General features: G+C 38.8%; 1 protein-coding gene across 2 annotated transcripts in view; it reads left to right on the plus strand.

The window, feature by feature from the left end:
- LAMA3 (laminin subunit alpha 3) overlaps nt 1-21,195 on the plus strand; it is a 330,029-nt gene that overhangs the window by 143,257 nt on the left and 165,577 nt on the right. For both annotated transcript variants that reach the window (XM_072604400.1, XM_072604399.1), the window contains exons 17-23: nt 241-287; nt 1,770-1,869; nt 5,624-5,676; nt 6,183-6,288; nt 11,340-11,439; nt 14,804-14,960; nt 20,563-20,695. In XM_072604400.1, the coding sequence (XP_072460501.1) occupies nt 241-287; nt 1,770-1,869; nt 5,624-5,676; nt 6,183-6,288; nt 11,340-11,439; nt 14,804-14,960; nt 20,563-20,695 (696 nt within the window). The remainder of the gene's footprint in view (nt 1-240; nt 288-1,769; nt 1,870-5,623; nt 5,677-6,182; nt 6,289-11,339; nt 11,440-14,803; nt 14,961-20,562; nt 20,696-21,195) is intronic.

The following is a 21,195-nucleotide window of genomic DNA, read 5'->3' on the forward strand; positions in this document are numbered from 1 at the left end:
CCAAAAATGGCATATAATGTCTTTATACGAAGTGGAAAAGTCCTCTATTTTCTATCCGAGCTTTATTCTCAATAACTCTTGGTGAATAGAAGGCATTCTTGTTAGTCATCTATTGAAAGATTTTTATGGGAGCCAGCATCAACTTTTAAAAAAGTATGTGCGTGCGTGTGTGTGTGTGTGTGTAAGAATGCCGTGACCCATAATAACAAAAACTGACATTTTTTTCTGAATCTGATACAGGTTTCAGTGGTGAATGTAACCCTGTTGGTACCATCGATTCCAGTTCTGTGAGTACAAATTTATAAAACTAAAATTGTTGTTCAAACCACTACAATGGCCCTTAGTACACGAACAGTTAAAGTTTCCTAGAATAAAATACGAGGGGGGGGCATATATTTTTTAAAGAATGATCTTAGATTTTTAAGAGGTGACATGGTATTGAGGTGAGGAAATCAACCTGGTGGTGGTCAGCAGTCCCAGCTTCAGGTTTATCTCTTTGAACCTCAGTTTCCTCAGCTGTAAATGGGGATGGTAATATTTGCCCTGCTTATCTTATAGGGTTAGGATCAAATGAGATAATGCTTATGGAAGAACCTTATAAAACTCTAAGGTGGCATTTGGCAACTCGTATTAGTGGGGAGAGGATTTGTCTTGGAGTCGGGCGACCTGAGTTTGAATTTTGACTTTGACCCTTACTAGCTGTGTGATTTTGAGCAAGTTTAGTTGGCCTCTCTGGGCCTTATTTCCATGTGAGATGATCTCTATGGTCCTCTTTCTAGACCCAATCTTCGGTGACTCTGAATGTATTATTTTTATGGAGATGGGGCTTGCATTCTGATTTGAGGTAGCACAGATCTACACAACATCAACTAATGGTGCAAATATGCAGAATAAGTGAAATGCATTTGGTATCACTCTTCCTACCACAATACAGATTTGCATTTGGGGATCTTTGCCAGCCTCCCAGTAAGTGGGAGTCGTGGCATAGCAGACAGAGTGCTGACCTTGGAGACAGAAATACCCCTCCCTTAGATACTTACTAGCTGTGTGACCTTAAGCAAGTCACTCTCAGCCCTCAGTTTCTCTGTCTGTAAAATAGGAACAAGAGAACCTGCTCCATAGGGTTGTTGTAACGATCCAATAAGATAATATATGTAAACCGTTTTGTAAACTTTAAAAATCCATGTAAATGTTAGCTATCATTATAAATAGTAAATACGATAAGTTGAATGGAGAGGGGAGTCTGGGATTGGTCCAGTCTTTGCTACATACTGGTTTTGTGACCCTGGGCAAGTCAGTCAATTTTCCATTTGCCCCAGGCATATCTAAGGTACAGAGAAGGTGCCAGTTTGTTTTAGTAGAGGAAGTTTTCTCAACAAAGAATTCCATATACTGGTGAAACTTAGGGCCATTCTCTATCAATTATGATCCTGGAAGTGTGGGAATGCCTCAGATTTAGCATATGACAGTTTAGTCGTCATACAAGGTCAAGACAATTGTATTGTAGAGCTTTGCAAGGAATCAGAAACCAGGAGGCTTTGCTCAAATTCTATAGATAAAGTCCCACACTCTCAGATAAACATAATACGTTTGTTTCTCAAATTTAAGCATATAATACAAACTTTTAATAAAAATTCCCTTTGTGAATGTACTTAGTTCCTATTCCAAGGCCAGAATAGATTTCTGTGCCAAACTTGTGCTCTAAGACCTTCTTTGATTGATTGCTTTGACTTCAAGATTCCACATGTTGAAATATTTTTCCCCAATAGGGATATTGCCAGTGCCAGCTTTATGTCAAAGGTCCTACCTGCAGCATCTGCAAGCCATTATACTGGAATCTGGCAGGCGAAAACCCTGATGGATGTGCAGGTAAGATTTCTTAAACACAGCTCTTGGCCATATCATGACTTCTTTTCATGTTTTTTATCACAGCAGCTGAGCCAACCCAAGCTTTTCATTTTCTTTGAAGCTGTTCCTCTGAAACCCATTAGGACATTGGGATGACTTCACCTTCTGCTAGAAATTCTGTCAGTTTCCAAATCTCCACAGCCGATTGATAGCCTGGTCTCCAGCCATATTTCATTGACCATGAAGGCAATAATGAACTAAGTGTTTTCTTACCATGGGCTTCCAGTTCATTTTCTCTGATTTCATTTTATGCTTCTGTTGATATTGGCCCGAGAACTTTGAATTCAGCTTAGTTCGACAAACATGCGAGGACTGTGCATTTGCTCAGAGTACAGTGCTAGGTCCTTGAGAAGATGTAAAGATAAAGAAACCACTGTGGTTCTTGTCTCACAAACCTTAAAACATAAAAGGAAGATAGAGCCATAATACAAAAAAGGGAGCATTATAAATGCAGGAGAGAAATATGAAGATAGTATTATGTGACGTTCAAGGAGGAAAATTAAATTTTCTGATCAGGTAAATCAGAAGGCTTTATGAATGAGATTCTGAAGTGAGGCATGAAAAAGGAGTAGAACTTCGTCATGTAGAGAATGAATTGATGGTGGTCCAGGAATAGGGAACAATGATAATAGAATCTTGGAGTCAGGAGAGTACAGGACGTGCTATAGTAGTAATCATTATACTAAAGCATGGATGACACCACTGTGCAAAGACAGGGGACATCAGATTATGAAGGGGCTCAGGACCAGGTTGAGGAGCGGTTACTTTATTCAGTGAGCCATAGGGAGTCACTGAAGGAAGCAGAGGGTGGTACGACAATCAGATTTGTGTGCTACTAGAATTTTCTGGCAGTCATGTCAGGTCAGCATTGAGCAAGTGTCCACTAAATGCCACGTATTACGCCAAGCTCCAGAGATACAAAAAAAAGGCAAAAATACAGGCATTAGTTCAAATGGGTACATGATCTAGGTATAAAGATTGATACTATAAACAAATTAATGGAGCAAGGAATAGTGTATTTGTCAGATTTATGGAAAATGGAGAAATTTTTTTACTAAAAAAGATGGAAAACATTATAAAGTACAAAATGGATAATTTTGATTACATTAAATTGAAAAGGTTTTGCACAAACAAATCCAATGCAACCAAGATTAGTAGGGAAGCAGAAAACTGGGAAAGAATTTTTGCAACTAGTGTCTGTGATAAAGGTCTCATTTCTAAAATATATAGAGAACTGAGTCAAATGTACAAGAATATAAGTCATTCCCCAATTGATAAATGGTCAAAGGATATGAACAGTCAGTTTTAAGAGGAAAAAATCAAAGCTATCTATAGTCATATGAAAAAATGCTCTAAATCACTATTGATTAGAGAGATGCAAATCAAAACAACTCTGAGGTACCACATCACACCTATTAGATTGGCAAACATGACAGAACAGGAAAATGATAAATATTGGAGAGGATGTGGGAGAGTTGGAACACTAAGTCATTGTTGGTGGAGCTGTGAGCTGATCCAGCCATTCTGGAGAACAATTTGGAACTTTGCCCAAAGGGCTACAAAAATGCGCATACCCTTTGACCGAGCAATATTGTTTCTGGGACTCTATCCCAGAGAGATCATAGAAATGGGAAAGGGTACCACATGGACAAACATATTTATAGCAGCTCTCTTTGTGGTGGCCAAAAACTGGAAATCAAGGGGATGTCCATCAACTGGGGAATGAGTGAACAAGTTGTGGTATATGAATGTAATGGAATACTATTGTGCTATAAGAAATGATGAACAGGAAGACTTCAGAGAGGCCTGGAAAGACTTATATGATCTGATGCTGAGCGAAAGGAGCAGAACCAGAACTTTGTACACAGCAACAACCAAAGTGTGTGAGGAATTTTTCTGGTAGGCTTAGTTCTTCATAGCAGTGCAAGGACCTAAAAAATTCTCAATGGACTTTTGCCACAAAACGCCTTCCACATCCAGAGAAAGAACTATGGAATTGGATCACAGAATGAAGCAGACCATTTTCTTTTGTGTTATGTTTTGTTTTATGGTTTCTCCCATTTATTTTAGTTCTTCTATTCTACATGACTATGGTGAAATTGTATTTAATAGGACTGTATGTGTAGAACTTTTATAAGATTGCAAGCTGTCTCAGGGAGGGAGTGGGGAAGGAGGGGAGGAAGGAGAGGAAGGGGAAAAAAATCTAAGATATGTGGAAGTGATTATAGAACACTGGAAACAAATAAAACAATTGTTAAAAATTAAAAAAAAAAACGCAGGCACTGCCCTCGGGGTGCTTACAAATTAACAGGAGAGACAACATGCAAACAACTATGTACAAACAAGATAGAAATATAAATACAGATCTGTAAGTATATACATATGTGCATATATGTGTATAATGTGTATACACATCTTTTATATGTAAATATATGGATATATATCTTGTTTGTATATAGTTGCTACTGTATAATATATGCATATACACATATAATACATATACACATATTATATAAGATTATAGCAAATTTATCTGATATATCCATACATGCATGTATCCACATACCTAGAATTTCTCCTGTGTGTTTGTATATGCATATATGCATACACACATAGGATAAATTGGAAGTAATCTTAAAGAAAAAGCACAAGTATTAAGCAAGCTTCTTGCAGAAGGTGGGATTTTACCAGAGACCTGAAAGAAGCTGGAAAGGCCAGGAAGCAGAGATGAGGAGAGAAAGACATCCAGACATGGGGCATGGTCAAAGAGGGTGGAATGTCTTGTTGGGAAACAGCAAGGATGCCATTGTCTGTGGATCATGTATTTGCTGCATGTGAATAACCCAATCCTACGAATGAGTCAAAGTCTTTGTGACAATCAAGAAAAGCATTACATGGAAATTTCAGGCAGCTTTTTCAGTAATTAGCAAGTTAATAAATTAGCAAGTTGTCCCCTGGGACTTTGGGGGCACATGCTTTTGATTCTTCAAGCAATGTATCCTTCCTTGTGTTTATAGATTTTGTTTTCGTGATATAAACCAGAACTATTTAATTAAAAGCAAGTGACATGTGACTGACCATTTTTGGAGAAGTTTCTGGTGTTCCCTTCTTTTTCTTTTAATTTTATTTTTTATTCTGAGAGCACAAAAAGATGATTCTATATGAAACTGAATCTCCATCCATCAGGGCATGTTGAATTTGAAACTGAGGAAGATACTAAACAGAATAAAGTGTCACCTATTCATTCCAAGACTGTGGCAAGAGTCCTTACTTGCTCTGGAGTCAGAGGTCCTGGGTTCAAATGCTCCTCTGGTAGTTACTCCCTGTTTGACCTGGGACAGATCCTCTCTGGGCCTCAGTTTCCTAATCTGTAAAAGGAGAGGGGTGAACTAGATAGTTTCTGAGGTCCTTTCCAGAGCTAAAGTCTCAACCCTATGAACTTTAGCCTAGATTTCATTTAAAATTCAACCATGCTGGACCTCTTGTTTGTAACATCCACAAGCCATCTACTACGAACAAGATACGGTTGGTACTCATCTGTCACAAGTTTTTAAAGTGCCAGAAGTACGTGGCCGTATTTCCATCAAAAATTTAATGTAAATGTCAGATTGCGGATATTCTACATCCTCTGAGCCATGGGGGATGTCTTCGTGTAAGCCTTGGTCCAAAGGCCTTTTTGGTAGAAGTGATCATTTTGTGTCTTCTCTCTTCACAGCGTGCCAGTGTGACGTGACTGGAACGTTAAGTGGAGTTGGGGAATGTGAGCAGGTAATGTGAAGAGTGCTGTCTGATGTAGGAGCCAACTATTTCAGAAACCAATGACAGAATTCCTTAATGGAAATGACTAGTGACCCAACAGTTATATGCAGGGGTGTGCTGGATTTTTGAAGAAGAAAAAAAACGGTATACATGACATGCATTTTTAAGTTAGCATTTAATTGGCATTATTAACATGTTCTCACTCACTTTCTAAAGTCTAGAAATCAACAAAGCAGTAAATTAATCAAGCCCTGATTTCTGAGATGTAAATGCTCAGACTGAAACTTTAACAATCAGCTTTTGAGAAGCAGCTCAAGCTGGCTCCAGCACACCCCTGATTATATGGTGAATATATATGGTGAATGCACGTATATTTTAAGATTCTTGATGCATTGTTGAAGTTTTACAACGAAATCTTTGCTAACAACATTAAAAAAAAGCATTCTTGCTTGAGTTAAAATGGTCTCCATTTAAATTAAGTTTTAATCCTTATCCTCTGACTAATTGTTCTACAGAGAGAAGGTCAATGTTATTGTAAGCCTCATGTCTGTGGTGGTTCCTGCAATACATGTGAAGATGGCTATTTTGCTCTGGAAGACAGGAATTACTTTGGGTGCCAAGGTAAATTCTGTTCTGGTGGGTGCTGTATGGAAATAGGAAAAGTCTGGGTGTATTTGGGAGAGTCCAAAACACTTCCCATTGGATACTGTGGTGTTTTTCAGCTTTGTGTCCCTAGCAACCAGCACAGTGCCTTATGCATACATGCTAAAAGCTTACTAAATCCTTGTTGCGGGCAGCGAGGTGGTGCCATGGCTAAGGCTCTGGGCCTGGAGTCAGGAAGACTTGAGTTCAAAAATGGCCTCACTTACTAGCTGTGGGACTCTGGGCAAGTCACTTAACTGCTTCTGCCTCAATTTCCCCAACCATAAACGGGGATAATAATCACACTATCTCCCAGTGTTTTATATGAAAATAAAAGGACTTGAACCTAGGACTTTGCAGTCAGTTATCTATTCATTGTGCCATGCTGCACATTATTATCGTGGGCAGCTAAATGGCACAGTGTGTAGAGCTCTGGACTTTGAGTCAGGAAGACTCATCTTTCTGCATTCAAATCTGGCCTCAGATACTTACTAGCTGTGTGACCCTGGGCAAGACACTTAACTCTGTTTGCCTCAATTTTCTTATCTGTAAAATGAGCTGAAGAAGGGGTTGGCAAACCACTCCAGTATCTTTGTTACAAAGAGCTGGACATGACTGAAAAACCTCTATCATCGCTACTGCTATTATTATTTTTATTATTATACTATAAATGTGTATAAATCACAATACCTTGTAAGTGAGTATTTCCACTCAGTTGACTGTGAGGTGTTTAGTTGGGGCCCCAGTGGAACATGCAAACAACGTTAGAACGTCCTTGGAACAAGATACCTTTGAGAGACCCAACTCAACTAATATCAACTTTGTTCAGATTACAATGTCAAAGAATCATAGACTTTCAGAGTTAGAGACCTCAAAGCGCATCTCATCCCCCCGAACCTGAATGGGAATGATCTCTGTCACATACCTGAGAAATAGCCACCCAGCCTTCTCTTGAAGACCTCCAGTGACAGGGAACTCACTACATATGTAACTGCATCTGTCTTGCCGGGTTGTTGTAAGGATCCCATGAGATCATATATATAAAGCATTTTGTACCTAAAAGTACTAAATAAATGAGAGCTATTATTATCACCTCCAAGGCAGTTACCCACTTGGGTAACTCTGATTACTGGGAATTTTTTTTTCCCTTTCATCAAGCTTAAAACTACATGGCTGCAATGACACTCAGGGCTCCTGGTTCTGCTCTCTGGGGCCAGGCCGAAAGAGGCTTAGCCCTCATCCAGATGGTGGTCACCTTGCCATTCTGGTCACCCTTCTATGGACTCTCTCCAATTTGTCAATGTTCTCTCTAAAAGGGGCAAGTAAGAGTGCGGATCTGGAGTCAGGAAGACCTGAGTTCAAATCCTTCCTCAGATGCTTTATGAGCTATATGACCTCAGGCAAATCAAAACCTCAGTCTGCTTTGGTTTTGTCACCTACAAAATGGGGATAATAATACTACTTCGCTCGCAGGGTTGTTGTGGGGATGAAGTGATCTGAGTTGTAAACCACTTTGCAAGCCTGAAAGTGCTACAGAATTGCTGTTATTATTAATGTTATTATCATTATTATTATAAAATGTGGCAAAAGAAAGGAATACATACCTCCAGGACAGGTTATAATGGGACCATCACCTCCTTGGCTAAGGATTCGACATCCCTCTTTAATGCAGCCTAAATACTTAAAGAAATTATTTCACCAAAAGGTCAAATACTGAAGCTGAAGTGTAAGTACTATGGCCACATTAGGAGAAGTTGGGACTCTTTGGCAAAGATCCTGATGTTGGGAAAGATTAAAGGCAAAAGGAAAAGGGGACAGCAGAGGGTGAGACGGATGGACAGTGTGATGGAAATAATGAACATGAGCTTGGAGACTGTGGGAGATAGGGAGGATGGAAGGGCCTGATGGGCTGTGGTCGTGAAGAGTCAGGCACGACTGAATGACTGAACGATAACAGAAAGGGGTGTTAGCTTCTTTTGTTACACTGGCACTTTGCTGACTTGTTTTGAGTTTATGTGATAAAACTGCAGAAGTCTGTCTTTCAGTCCTGCCTCTTTCTCTGCCTCTCTCTGTCTGTCTCTCATTCTCTCTGTTTGTCTCTCTTTCTGTCTCTTTCTCTGCCTCTCTGTCTTTCTGTCTCTCCCTTTCTCTTTATCTCTTTCTATGTCTCTGCCTCTCTTCTATCTCTGTCTCTCTGTCTCTCACTCACTGTCTGTCTCTCTCTCATAGGATTTTTTAAACAGTAGCTTTCTCTCCTTGCTCATGCTTTGTCTGTAGCCTGCTGTGACAAGAGTCCTAAGTGAGACATTCTACAGGAGCACGTACCACAGCGCCATGGGTGTTATGAGTGTTCAATAAATATTGGCCAATGTGACTTAATGGCTACGTGATGATGTTAAAGGACAGCCTAAACAGAAATGGGCAACATAAAAGTACAAATTAGGACGAAAAGAGCCAGGAACCATAATAAGTTACACCTGTAAGAAAAAGAGAATGGTTTGACTGAAAAATTGAGTAATATAAAATTAGAATGATTAAATACAGTGTTTGGCATATAGTTCTTGTTCAGTCATTTTTTCAGTTGTATCCAACTCTTTGTGACCCCATTTGGGGCTTTCTTGGCAAAGGTAATAGAATGTTTCCCCATTTCCTTCTCCAGCTCATTTTACAGCTGAGGAAACTGAGGCAAACAGGGTTAAGTGACTGCTGAGGCTCACACAGCTAGTAAGCGTCCAAGGTCAGATTTGAACTCAGGAAGATGAGGCTTCCTCACTCCAGGCCCCCCTCTCTAGCCACTGTGCTATCTAGCTGCCCTAGTAATCACTTAATAAATGCTTGTTGTTATTGATGATGGTGATGACTTATTGCCAAAACATTTAGAATAAAATACTTCAGGTTTTTTTTTTACATCACTAAATAAAATGCTAGGTAACATCAAATTGACAATGTATAAAGATGTACTTGACAAATACTTTCTATATGCAATAGGGCCCTAGAGACTCTTTCCTCAACTTCCTCCTCATGTCCCCTACCCCAGAGCTTTTTTCTGCCCTGATTTAATATCTGGACTTCCAGATAATCTCTTAAGTTCTAACTATTATGAAACCTAAAATGTATTTGACATAGAAAGGTACCTCCTGTTCTGTAGATGTAGAGAGTTAACATGTTGTAGGTGACCATAACTATATACAAACCCTTCTTCTCACCTTCCCTCTCACATACTAACTAAACACCAAACAGGAGCAGGACTTCTTTTCCTTGCCAGAGCCTTCCCCTTCCCCCACATTCTTCCTGCAGGTGAAAAGAGGGTTTGTCTTGCTGCTAAAAGGTATCAAGATGGGGAAGTACATAGGGTTTAGAATATTTGATCTTACAGATTATCTGATATAACCCTCTCATTTTTAAGACTAGGAAACTAAAGCCATGGCAAGTTAAATGACTTATTCAATTAAGGTGGTATATGGACAGCACAGAGAGAGATTTGGAAAACTGACTTTAAATCCAAATCTCTCTCTCCTGTCTATGCGTCCTCCTACATTCCATTACTGTATGTCTTCTCTCTGCTAAGTATTCCAGAAACACACACTGTCTGTATTCCTGGAATATTTAGTAGGAACTCAGAAAGCTTTTTCCAAAACAACATTTAGAAATAATCGCTAACTGTAATTAGCTGAAATTATTATTTTACTATTATATTAACAACCAATTATTAATTTGAGATCCAGGCTTTTCATTTTTGTTTTCTCTTTTAAAGTCTAGCCCCTGTAAAAAGTCAGTCTCTGAAGGACATGACTAATTGATGAGACCCTAGGGGTCCATGCTCCTCAATCTTGGGCAGGACACCACCCAACTAGGAGACCTTAACTTCTGTTTAGAGTGTAAACAGAATTCTGTCTGGACTAGTTCTTACTCCTGAGGAGAAGAGGTCCTGTCCTTGTACCCCTTCATTTGAGTTTAGGGTGACCAAGTTCATGAAGGAGAAAACCAACCAGAGGTTGGGATGGAGATTGATTTCCCCTGCCCAGATTGCTGAAAGCAGCCAAGTCTCATGATCCAACTACATTCTCATCAGGAAGAGCTCAAGACTTCTAGCCCACAAACTCATTAAATGTCCACCAATCAGGGTTGATTTTCATTTGTCAAGGGCCCTTTCAAGGATTATTTAAGACTTTCAGGCTCTCCATGTCTTTGTCTTTGGTTACCAAGAGAAACCACTGACTATCAATTTATTATTAGCTAACCTAATTAACAAATCGATTATTAGTTACCTAGAAATTCTGTCTCAGAGTTTTTATTCATCATATAGCTCTGCCTTCTAGATACATTAAGAGCTAAATAGGCTTTTGTGATATGGCCTGGGAACTGAGTCTCCTTTTAATAAAATAATAATACCTCATACATTTGTATAGAACCTTATGGTTCCCAAAGTACTTTCATCCCAAGAACCCTATGAGATAGGTGGTAAATAGAAATTGCTCCGGGAATTTCATTGGTATAGGGAATTCCTGGATGAAAAAAGTCACTATGTTGATGCAGGTCAGCCCCTTCTATTGTCTCAAGAGTGTTGAGAGATCCCTGGGCTTTCAGATAATCTCTAAATTCTAACTAATCTAAACCCAGAGCATGGAAGGGACTTGAAGCTTATATTGGCCGGTATGTATTGGGGGAGGGACTTTGAATCCAGATTTTTCTGACTCCAAGTTTAGTTCAGACACTACTAATACAATATCATCTGTATGTGAAATATTCCTTTAGGTCTAAACTACCAACTTTGCATTGAGCTCTTCTCACGTAATCGGGCTGTCTATATTGTATAAAATGCAACATGAATAGCCAGGACTTGGGAAGAAAGCAGATGTGTCTTACTTTATGGAACATCTGGTCATCATTAACATGATCATTAATTTTGTTTCTACTTCTCATGGGATGGATAAAGAAAGAAGCCACGGACATCTGTGTTTAAGAATGACATGTGACCAAGCACGTCTTGAAAAAATGTTTCACAATGAATATTGTTTCTTAATTTTCAGGATGCCAGTGTGACATTGGGGGATCTGTCAACTTTATGTGCAATGAACTTTCAGGAGCCTGCCAATGTAGGGAACATATTGTGGGCCAGTCATGCCAACAGTGAGTCTTACTCTAAGGCTTATTTCATGATTTCTGTTAATGTTCACAGCCGTTCTAGGAGGACATTAGAAATAATCCAGATGAGAAATACTCTAAATTGGAAACTTTTTTAAAATGAGGAAACTGATATCTAAATTGGTGAGGTGACTTGCCCAAGGTCATGTGGATAGGAAGTAGCAGAGCTGGGATTTGAATCCATTGGAATCCATGTTCTTTCTAATCTAGAACTGAGGTAAAAGTGAGAAGTTGTTCAGAGTCTACATGGGAATCCATTGCATATTGATGTTTGAAGACAGGCTTAGGAACTGTGAGAACTTCTGCACTTCAAATACATTTCCCCTCAATGAACCCAGACCAACTTCACCAGCAAGTCATCAGAGATCAGAATTGATCAAATAATCAGAGAAGCATCGATTTAGAGCAGAAAGAAACATTGGTGGCTGTTTTGTCCAATCTCTTCATTTTACACATGAGGAAACTGAGGCCCAGAGCATTTTAGTGACTTGTCCATGGTCTCACAGTAAGAGTTCAGAGGAGAGAGAGAACTCAAGTTCCCTCATCTCTCACTTCTTCTGCCCCTGAAATATTGACCTCAGATTTTAGCCCCAGAAGACTTAGAAGTAGAGATAATTAGATCCAGAGGCCCCACGGGGCTGACCTTGCACACTTGGATGTCCCACAGGCCATTCACTGTTTCAACAGCCAACCCTGTGAAAAAGTAGCCTAATTAAGGTGCTTTGCAGAGTGAATCTAATGAGAAGAGGAGGGACCAAGAGCCCCATTGTCCAACTTTCCCCTCGACCAGTTATCTACCTACATGTGTGATGCAGAGAAGTTATTCTACCTGTCTGAGCCCCAGTTTCTTTAAAAACACCTATCAGTGTTTTTACTAAAAAATTGTTTTAGGTCTGTCAAAGGGCAAATTAACTGCTACTGGCACTACTGGTACTGTGAGTACCACAACATTGTAATGAATCACTGACTGGGATGTCAACTCTTCAGAGAAATACTTTAATTTTGAAAGAAAAAAAAGGAACAAAAGAAAAGAAAACCCTGCCAGGTTTTTTAATAGGCCCTTCTAATTGGAAGGCCCTTCTAATTGGCCTGGACTATATGATCCCTTACAGCTCTAATAACCTATGCGCAAGTGGTATCAAAGGCCAAAGGGTGATAACTGAGGGTCCACAAACTTGGAGCACTGGCATTCCTGACATCCCTTTATCCTGGTGCACATAAAACATGTCCTTGGCAATGATCTCCTCCACCCTTAAGAGTTAAAATGAATAAGTCTTCAGACGTGGTGGGTAGGGAGATTGTTCTGTTGCTTATGTCCTTTAAAATTCCTATAGCATTAATCAGTCTGTCCAGTCAATAAAGATTCATTAGGTGCCTACTATGTACCAAGTGAGGCTGCTAGATGACCAAGTAGACAGAACAATGGGCCTGGAGTTAGGAAGACCTGAGTTTAAATTTGGCCTGTGTGACCCTGGGCTAGTCACTTAACCTCCTCTGGAGAAAGAAGTGGCAAACCACTCTAGGATCTTTGTCAAGAAAACCTCATGGACAGTACGGCCCATAGAGTCATGAAGGGTCAGATATAACTGAAGGACTGAACAACAATAAAATGTGTCCAGCACTCTGCAAAAAGAGGTGAAAGATAGTCCCTGAAGACCTAAGTTCAAATCTGGCTTCAGGTACTTAGTAGCTGTGCAAGTCATTCCACCGGCCTCAGGTTCCTCATTTATAAAATGAGTCTAATAATGGTACCTATCTCCCAGGGCTGTTGTGAGGATAAAATGGGCTAATATTTGTAAAACTCTTTGCATACTTGAAGTGCTATGGAAATGCTACCAGTTATCATTGTTATTCATGGTCTGAAATTCTGCAGTATGCAGAACATTCAATAAATTGCCTACTTTCTTTAAAATCCCCGTGGCATTAGTTAAAAGTTACAAAAATTTCAAATGTGTGTGCTACCATCCTTGGTTACCTATCAGTGTTTTTACTAAAAAATTGTTTTAGGTCTGTCAAAAGGAGAATTAACTACTGCTGGCACTACTGGTACTGTGAGTACCACAACATTGTAATAAATCACTGACTGGGATGTCAGCTCTTCAGAGAAATACTTTAATTTTGAAAGAAAAAAGAAGGAACAAAAGAAAAGAAAACCCTGCCAGGTTTTTTAATAGGCCCTTCTAATTGGAAACCCCTGCTGGTCAATTTAATGCATTAATGTTATGTGAGCAAAAATAATTCCACTAAGTTTAAGAAAACACACACACACACACACACGTACACATACATCTTGCCACAGAAAGATTACTTCATTTACCACTTAAACCTTGGGGAAATACATAACATAAGAAAGCAACTTTTAGAATAAAAGTACATAAATTTTGTATACACATTTTCAGTCTATGTCAGTTTCATTAAGTTAAATTTTAATCTTGTTTTGAATAGTATTACATAAAATAGCATTTTAAAATATGCTCACTTTACTCACCTCTGAAACTGCATTTGGCACAAGTCTATTTAATCATGTAACAAAGTGACATATAATCAAAGTAACAAAGAATCTGGATAAAAACATTTTCAGTGTAAATTTCAGGAAGGAGAATGGCAAGAAAACCCAATTGTTGTCTAATTTATTAATCTGATAGGTCCTGTCTTTAATGGAAAATAACTTAATCTGAAATTACTTGATTATTGATAACCCTTAGAATATATTAAAGGAAAGATATGCCTGTAACCTCTGCAAAAATAATTTACCTGTTACAGTTCCTCAGGCTTCCACTAAAGACTAATTTTGATGCCACATCATAGCATAGAGATAACTATGGTCTTTGGAGGGCATGCCAATGGAATTCAATCTCTAATAGGTCCTAGCAAACCGAATAGAGTTGTTGTTGTTGATCCATAAGGCTACTTATTGACTGAATGTCTGTGGTCCCAGGACCAGGCTAGCTAAGGTTAGAGAGGCTCAGCATCGGAGGGTTGGTCATCAAATGACACACTTGGAGGGCCCCAGCAACCCTGGAAACCATTTACTGATGTGTGGAGGGGAGCATAATCTATTCTAGGTATATCGGACACTTGGGGCACAATACCCACAAGGATATATTTATATGCTTATGTAAAAAGAAAGCCATCATATGTAAAGAGGAAAAAAAGAAAGAGAACCATTTCCCTTGTTTCCTTTGATGGGACTGTATATAATTCCATGCAAGATTTCTTAGCAGTAGCCGTTGAGATTAAGAACATTGGGGAATAGGACTGCTTGTGCTATAACTGATGAGGAATAGGATACTCCATCTTTCTGTGAGCCTAATTAGCTGCATCCATATTTATTTTTAATTTTTCAAAGGCCAGAAGACAATTATTATTTCCCTGATTTGCATCACATGAAATTTGAAATTGAAGATGGCATGACGCCAAATGGAAGAGAGGTTCGATTTGGCTTCAATCCTTCAGAGTTTCCTGATTTCAGTTGGCGGGGCTATGCACAGATGACCCCAGTACAGGTATGCCCATTGACAACAGATAGCTTGATGAAAGAGCCAACTTCATCAATGACAATGATAATTAGATGAGATGAGATAGTGTATGTAGAATGCTTTGCAAACCTTCAAGTGTCCTGGAAATATCTCTTATAATAACAATGACTGTATTATTAGTTAGCTTCTTAATTCCTCACCCAGAGAACTAATACTGATGGTTTAACAGAGCTAACCAGCCCATAGGCATTATTCTGTCTTCCAGTTCAAAAGAGCAGGAGACACCAAAGCAAATGTTTAAATTACACATTAATTGACAAATAATAATGTAAGTGATGTCATAATACATTTGACCTTTATTGGTCACCAGTAAAGTTAGAAGAGGAGAGGCTAAAGAAAGGGTGACTCTCTTCGGAGAGAGTCTTTTGAGAGGGAAGAGACTGAAAATAAACTAAAGAAAATACCACCACTGGAATGAATTGAGTTACTGTAGCCCAAGAGAAATAGGAAAAAGGATTAACTGGGGAAATACCAATTTACTGATCAATCTGTATTTATGAGTACCCTATTTAAATATTGAAGATTATGTTTGCTCCTTCCTCAGAAATGTTTTCTCAGACTTGCCTATTTTGTTGAAGATTTTGGGGAATAGAAATTGTGAGTTACTGTGGATTATTAGGGCTAAAGTTACATTATCCATGATAATATTTCATTCTCTTTAATTCTGGTCTCATTTCTCTTCTATTCTTTCATTTTTCTCATTCTCAAAATCTTGTATTTATAATACAGAGTAGCTAAGAAAATAGAAAATGTCATGCTAAGAAGGAAAGTCTCTGGTTTCTTGATCTCTTTTCTCTGTTTTTTATTTAAGTTGTGTGTCCTGTTTGATTTCAACTAGAAATAAAAAAGATTCAGCACTCTGGATACTTATGTCATCATTGTATGACCAGTAGGAGGGATATTGTCATTGAAAAATAATGAATAATTGACCTTCTGTCTAGCCTGAAGGCTAGTGATGGGCTGGATAATCCTTTCTTCTCTTTTTCTAATTCAGTCTCTATCATGCCTTCATCATGAAAAGGAAAGAATGACATTGTTTTGGTGTCATGGTGGTTTTGTGTGTATATGTGTGTGTGTGTGCTGCTGTTGTCACTCTTGCTGAACTCAAGTGGAAGATGCTCTTTAATTTAAAAAACCATAATTCCCATTTCTTCTATCTCCAACAAGCTATGATTCTTTAATGATTTTGTTTTCCTATTTGTTTTTGAAGTTATTTTCTTATCCATTGAAATAAAATAACATTGATAATGTTGATAAGCTTATGCCTGTGGTGGTCTCAGTGATTCCCATGATCTGTTTGCCATTTCATATGGGTCATCAAACCACTACTAGAAATCACTTGCTCAGACTCTTAATGTTTCCTGGTTTTAAGCTACTACCGCCAAAATGAAATTCCTCCCAATACCTCACCTTCTTTTATTCTTCTCCATCATTTTCTTTCTAACTCAGACCCCAGTTTTTTGTATGGGTTTTCAATCAGTTTTACTGATCACCTCTTACATAATTAGCACCATTGTTAGATTTCATCACTTTTTTTTTTCTGAATTTTTCCTCTGTAGTTTGCATTTACCATCTCACTTTTGATTTTGTATTGGGATAAGCAAGAGAACCTTTGTTCCTTATTTGTTTTTAGCATTTTCTAAGCTGATTTTCTTGGGTTACCTCTAACATGAAGTCTCCCATTCATATGTTAAGCCCTTGATATAGTCATTCAGTCAACAAGCATTTTTTAAGTCTACTGGGAATACACTATATGTATTTAATGGCACCGAGAAGTCAAACACAAGTAAAAAGAAAGACAGTGTTTGCTCTCAAGAGGCTTATGTTCTAATCAGGAAGGCAACACATAAAAGGAATGTGAATGGGGGAGAGAGGAGAAGAAAATACCCAGTTTTGGGAGACTGATGGAGAAAGAAGGTCAAGCGGCATGCAGTCTGGTGGGAAAACACAGAGATAACCTTATTCAGTGATTCTCTGCATGCCACCATCAAGCAAGGCAAAAAACTGTTCCAGTGTGGAGTCAATAGAAAAGGCATTTCCAAGAGATATTACGCTTCTCCAGGTGCATTGTCTTAGTAGATGACATTGTATTGACTGCATTGAGCCCAAGAATACTACTGGAACTCCTTAATGAGACACAGTATGGAAGAAAAAAATAAAATGTAAAATACTCTGTGTCCTAGGCACATCTCTGGAAAGAGAGTGAGTGAGAGAGAGAGAGAGAGAGACAGAGAGAGACAGATTGAGACAGAGACAGAGAGAGAGAGAGAGAGAGAGAGAGAGAGAGAGAGAGAATGAAAAATCTAAAAGGACAGAAACTAATTCTGTCTTTGAAAATTTCTCTGTCCAAACCTTTATCTGATTCCAATCTATAAGGTTCAAAAACACAGTTCCATAATGGAAGTGAAGTAGAAGTGCTAAGCTTAGGTAACGGTGTTTGATCCATCAGACAGAACTGTAGCATAACTTCCTTTTCATGCCACCCTGGAGAATCTTGGTCCTGAAGCCATTCAATCCTGATTTAAGTACTCTCTCCAGTGACTCCTCTTTCCTAAGCAAAAGTGAATTCAATTAATTGAATTAATCAAGGGGCTCCTCTTAGGCTGATCATTACCTTAATTTTGGGGAGCCTAATGAGACCTCTCCTTTTAGAAACTGGTGCAAGGGTGGGGAATTTGCAGCCTCGAGGCTGCATGTGGCCCTCTAGGTCCTCGGGTGCAGCCCTTTGACTGAATCCAAACTTTACAGAACAAATTCCCTTAATAAAAGAATTTGTTCTGTAAAATTGGGACTCAGTCAAAAGACTTTACTTAGACCCTCTGTAAAAATGATATAAAAAGGTTTCGGTACAGAACACTGGGAATTGATAGTTTAAAAAAGACTGAGAAGGTTTCTCACTTAGATGAGACTAACAACTTCAGATGGAAACACTTCCATCATTGTCATCAAAGCTAGCATTTAGGATGCTCTTTAAGGTCTGAAAAGCACTTTTTCAAGTGTTATCTCATTTTATCCTCCCAGCATCCCTGGGAAATAGGCGCTGCTGTTATTCTCATTTTACAGGAAACTGAGGCAGACCACTATTAGGGGACTCCCTCAGGTTCCCATAGCTAATAAGTACTTGAAGCCGCATTTGAACTCAGGGCTTCCTAATGCCAGGTACAGAACCTTGTCTGCTGTGCCCCCCAGCTGCCCTCCAAAAAACAAGAAAAACTTATCAAGATATCTGAGGAATTCAGCTCTCTCACAGTACTTGCATAAATGCTACAGATGCCTTGTTTCTTTGAAAGGTTCATGGTCTTGTTGATTTGGCTACTGTCGTCATTGGTATGGGGCAGCTAGGTGGGGCAGTGGATAGAGTGCCAGGCCTAGAGTCAGGAAGACCTGAGTTCAAATCCAGCCTCAGACACTTACTAGCTATACAACCCTGGAAAAGTCACTTAATCCTATTTGCCTCAGTTTCCTCATCTGTAAAATGAGCTGGAGGAGGAAATGGCAAACTACTCCAATATCTTTGCCAAGAAAACCCCAAGTCAGACATGCCTGGAAAATGACTGAACACCAACTATATACCCTCACAACATGACTGTCCCATCTCCCTGCCTGGTCACATGTGTCCTTGGCATTTTTTTATCCCAATTTTTGTGGGCAAGTCATTGTTAATATGCTGCAGCCTACTTACCTCAGCATCCACCTGTCCATTGTGTTTAGGATCCCTTTCAGAAAAATTTCCCCCCACTTTAGTCAGCGAGGTGGCACAATGAATAATGCAATGGGCCTGCAATCAGGGAGGATCCAAGTTCAAATCCAGCCTCAGACACTTACTAGATTGTGTGACCCTGGGCAGATCACTTAATCTCTTTTTGCCTTAGTTTTCTTAACTATAAAGTGGGGATAATAACAGCACCTACCTTGCAGAGTTGTCATGAGCATCAAATGAGATTTATTTTTACACATTTTACAACCAGGTTTTAATTTTACAAATTTAAATTTTAAATGTTTTTAAATGTAAATTTTACAAACTTACAAATTCATTATTTCCAAAAAATATTTGTAAAGTATTTAGCTCAGTAGTATATAGTAGGTACTATATAAATGCTTATTTCCTTTCCCTCCTCCCTCTTTTTCTGAGACTGTGGCATTCTGTGATTTGCAGCTTGTTGATCTGCCTCAGTTTTCTCATCTATAAAATGGGAATAAATAATGGAATTGAGACAATATTGGTAAAGCACTCTGCAAAACTTAAACTGCTATATAAATGCTGGATGGAAGCAAAATTATGAAATATGCTATTTGTCTCAGAGCTTTTCTGCCTCCCTAACTACGCCCCTTCTGTTGTTTCAGTGATCCCACAGTGGCAAACCACTCCACTAGCTCTGTCATGACTGAAATGATTCAATAATACAACAAAACACAAGCTTTTCCATTCAGCATCAAGGATCTTATTCAAAGGCATCCTTTATTCTCCAAGTCACCTAAAGTAATTACCCTCATTTTCCCAGTGGCCACATGTATCCTCTGGGGTTGGTGCATCCTTCCTGTGACATGTTAGGACCTGGAGTCTTGGTTCAAGTTCCATAGCTTGTATAGGTTATTCCTTGAGGATTAAAAAGCTTGGCAGGGCTCTCTGTAAACTTAAAGGGTCCATTGTCTGAGCACCTGCAGCATCGAAACTAATATATTTCATTTCCTATCAGGTGTGGTTGGTATCCACAGATACCTTTGATCAAAGAGAAAGATAATTCTTTTTTCACAGTTAAATGAATGAGTCCTAGTCAGATACCTTGTCATTAGAAAGGGATGACCTTGGGTTCTCAAAAGCTATGCCAAAAGATTCTGAAAGATTCTGCCAATCTGTAAAGTGCTGGAATATGCTCATTGACAGACTGAGTCTGCCGTCCAATCACCAACCTCTCAGAGATGTCCATTACCAGAGTGTTGGTCTGTAAATGATGAATTATTATTTTTTTTTTTGGCCACAGCACCTCATGAAACTGTCTACTAAAATCTGAAGGGATTTTGGTCTGTTAGTAGAGGGATCACCAACACCCAATTACAGATATTGATTTTAAAGCCTGAAAACATTTGGATTTTGACTGCTGAGGAATTCACCCATCCTGTGTTTGTCCATACTCCACCTTAACACCGTCTCCCTTTGGGGGTGGTAGTAATGTGCCTTCCTCTTTTTCTTTTCCTTCTTTTTCTCTTTCTCAGCCAGAGGTGGTTGTCCCTATCACTGTGGCTTCCTTTAAGCTAGGTCATCTAGTGCTCCGCTATATAAGCCTCGTTACAAAAAAATCGAAAGGGAGGATCTCAGTTGCTGGCTCCAACCCTAATTGTAAGTGACTTTAATCTGTTGTTAGGCTGGTCATCCTTCCATCTTCACCTTCCACACTTGAGTATTGCTGTCCATTCAACTGCCAACTTGCTTGCTTCTTAAGGGTGTCCATGTTGAGTGTGTATGTAACTCATAATACAAAATCATTATTTGGCTAATGGGGCTCCTAACCCATTGTCTAGTCCATACTTTAGGGATGTTGTTGTATGTTTATTAACTTCCATTTTACAGAATGAAGTGGTGATAACATTGAATGTGGAGAAAGCAAACCAATACTTATTTCGTGCTGTTCTGAGATACATTAACCCTGGAACTGAAACAGTGTTTGGTCACATAACTATTTATCGGTCCTGGTCTAAAGCAGGTAGGTATATGTAAGGCTTTCCTGAACATCCCAATGTCTAATGTTCCCCCTCCCCACCTAAATCATCTTATGTCAATAGTTTGTATATGCCTATATATGTGTATGTTATCTCCTCTGGTTAAAGCATAAGTTTCTTGAGGGCAGAGTTATTTCATGTTTGGTCTTTGTATTCTTGTCACCTGCATAATGTGTGGTATGTGGTAGCCACTTAACAAATGCTTGTTGATTATTCAGTCACAGTAATGCTTCCTCACATTTTCCTAATTTGGATGCATTTAAAAAATATTTTTTTACATCTATTGCCTTAAAAATCAGTTCTCCAAAAGCTCTTTCTTTTGCTAATTTGCCTTTCTTTCAAACTACACATTCATGATTATTATTTGCTTACGATTCATTTTCTAGAAATTGACAAAATTTAATACTATTGGATTATAAGCAGGGCATATAGCCATCTTTATATTCCACCTCTGACTTTGGGGTCAGGAGATTTTCTTGGAATC

The sequence above is a fragment of the Notamacropus eugenii genome, chromosome 4, assembly GCF_028372415.1.
Source record: "Notamacropus eugenii isolate mMacEug1 chromosome 4, mMacEug1.pri_v2, whole genome shotgun sequence".
Classification (NCBI taxonomy): domain Eukaryota; kingdom Metazoa; phylum Chordata; class Mammalia; order Diprotodontia; family Macropodidae; genus Notamacropus; species Notamacropus eugenii.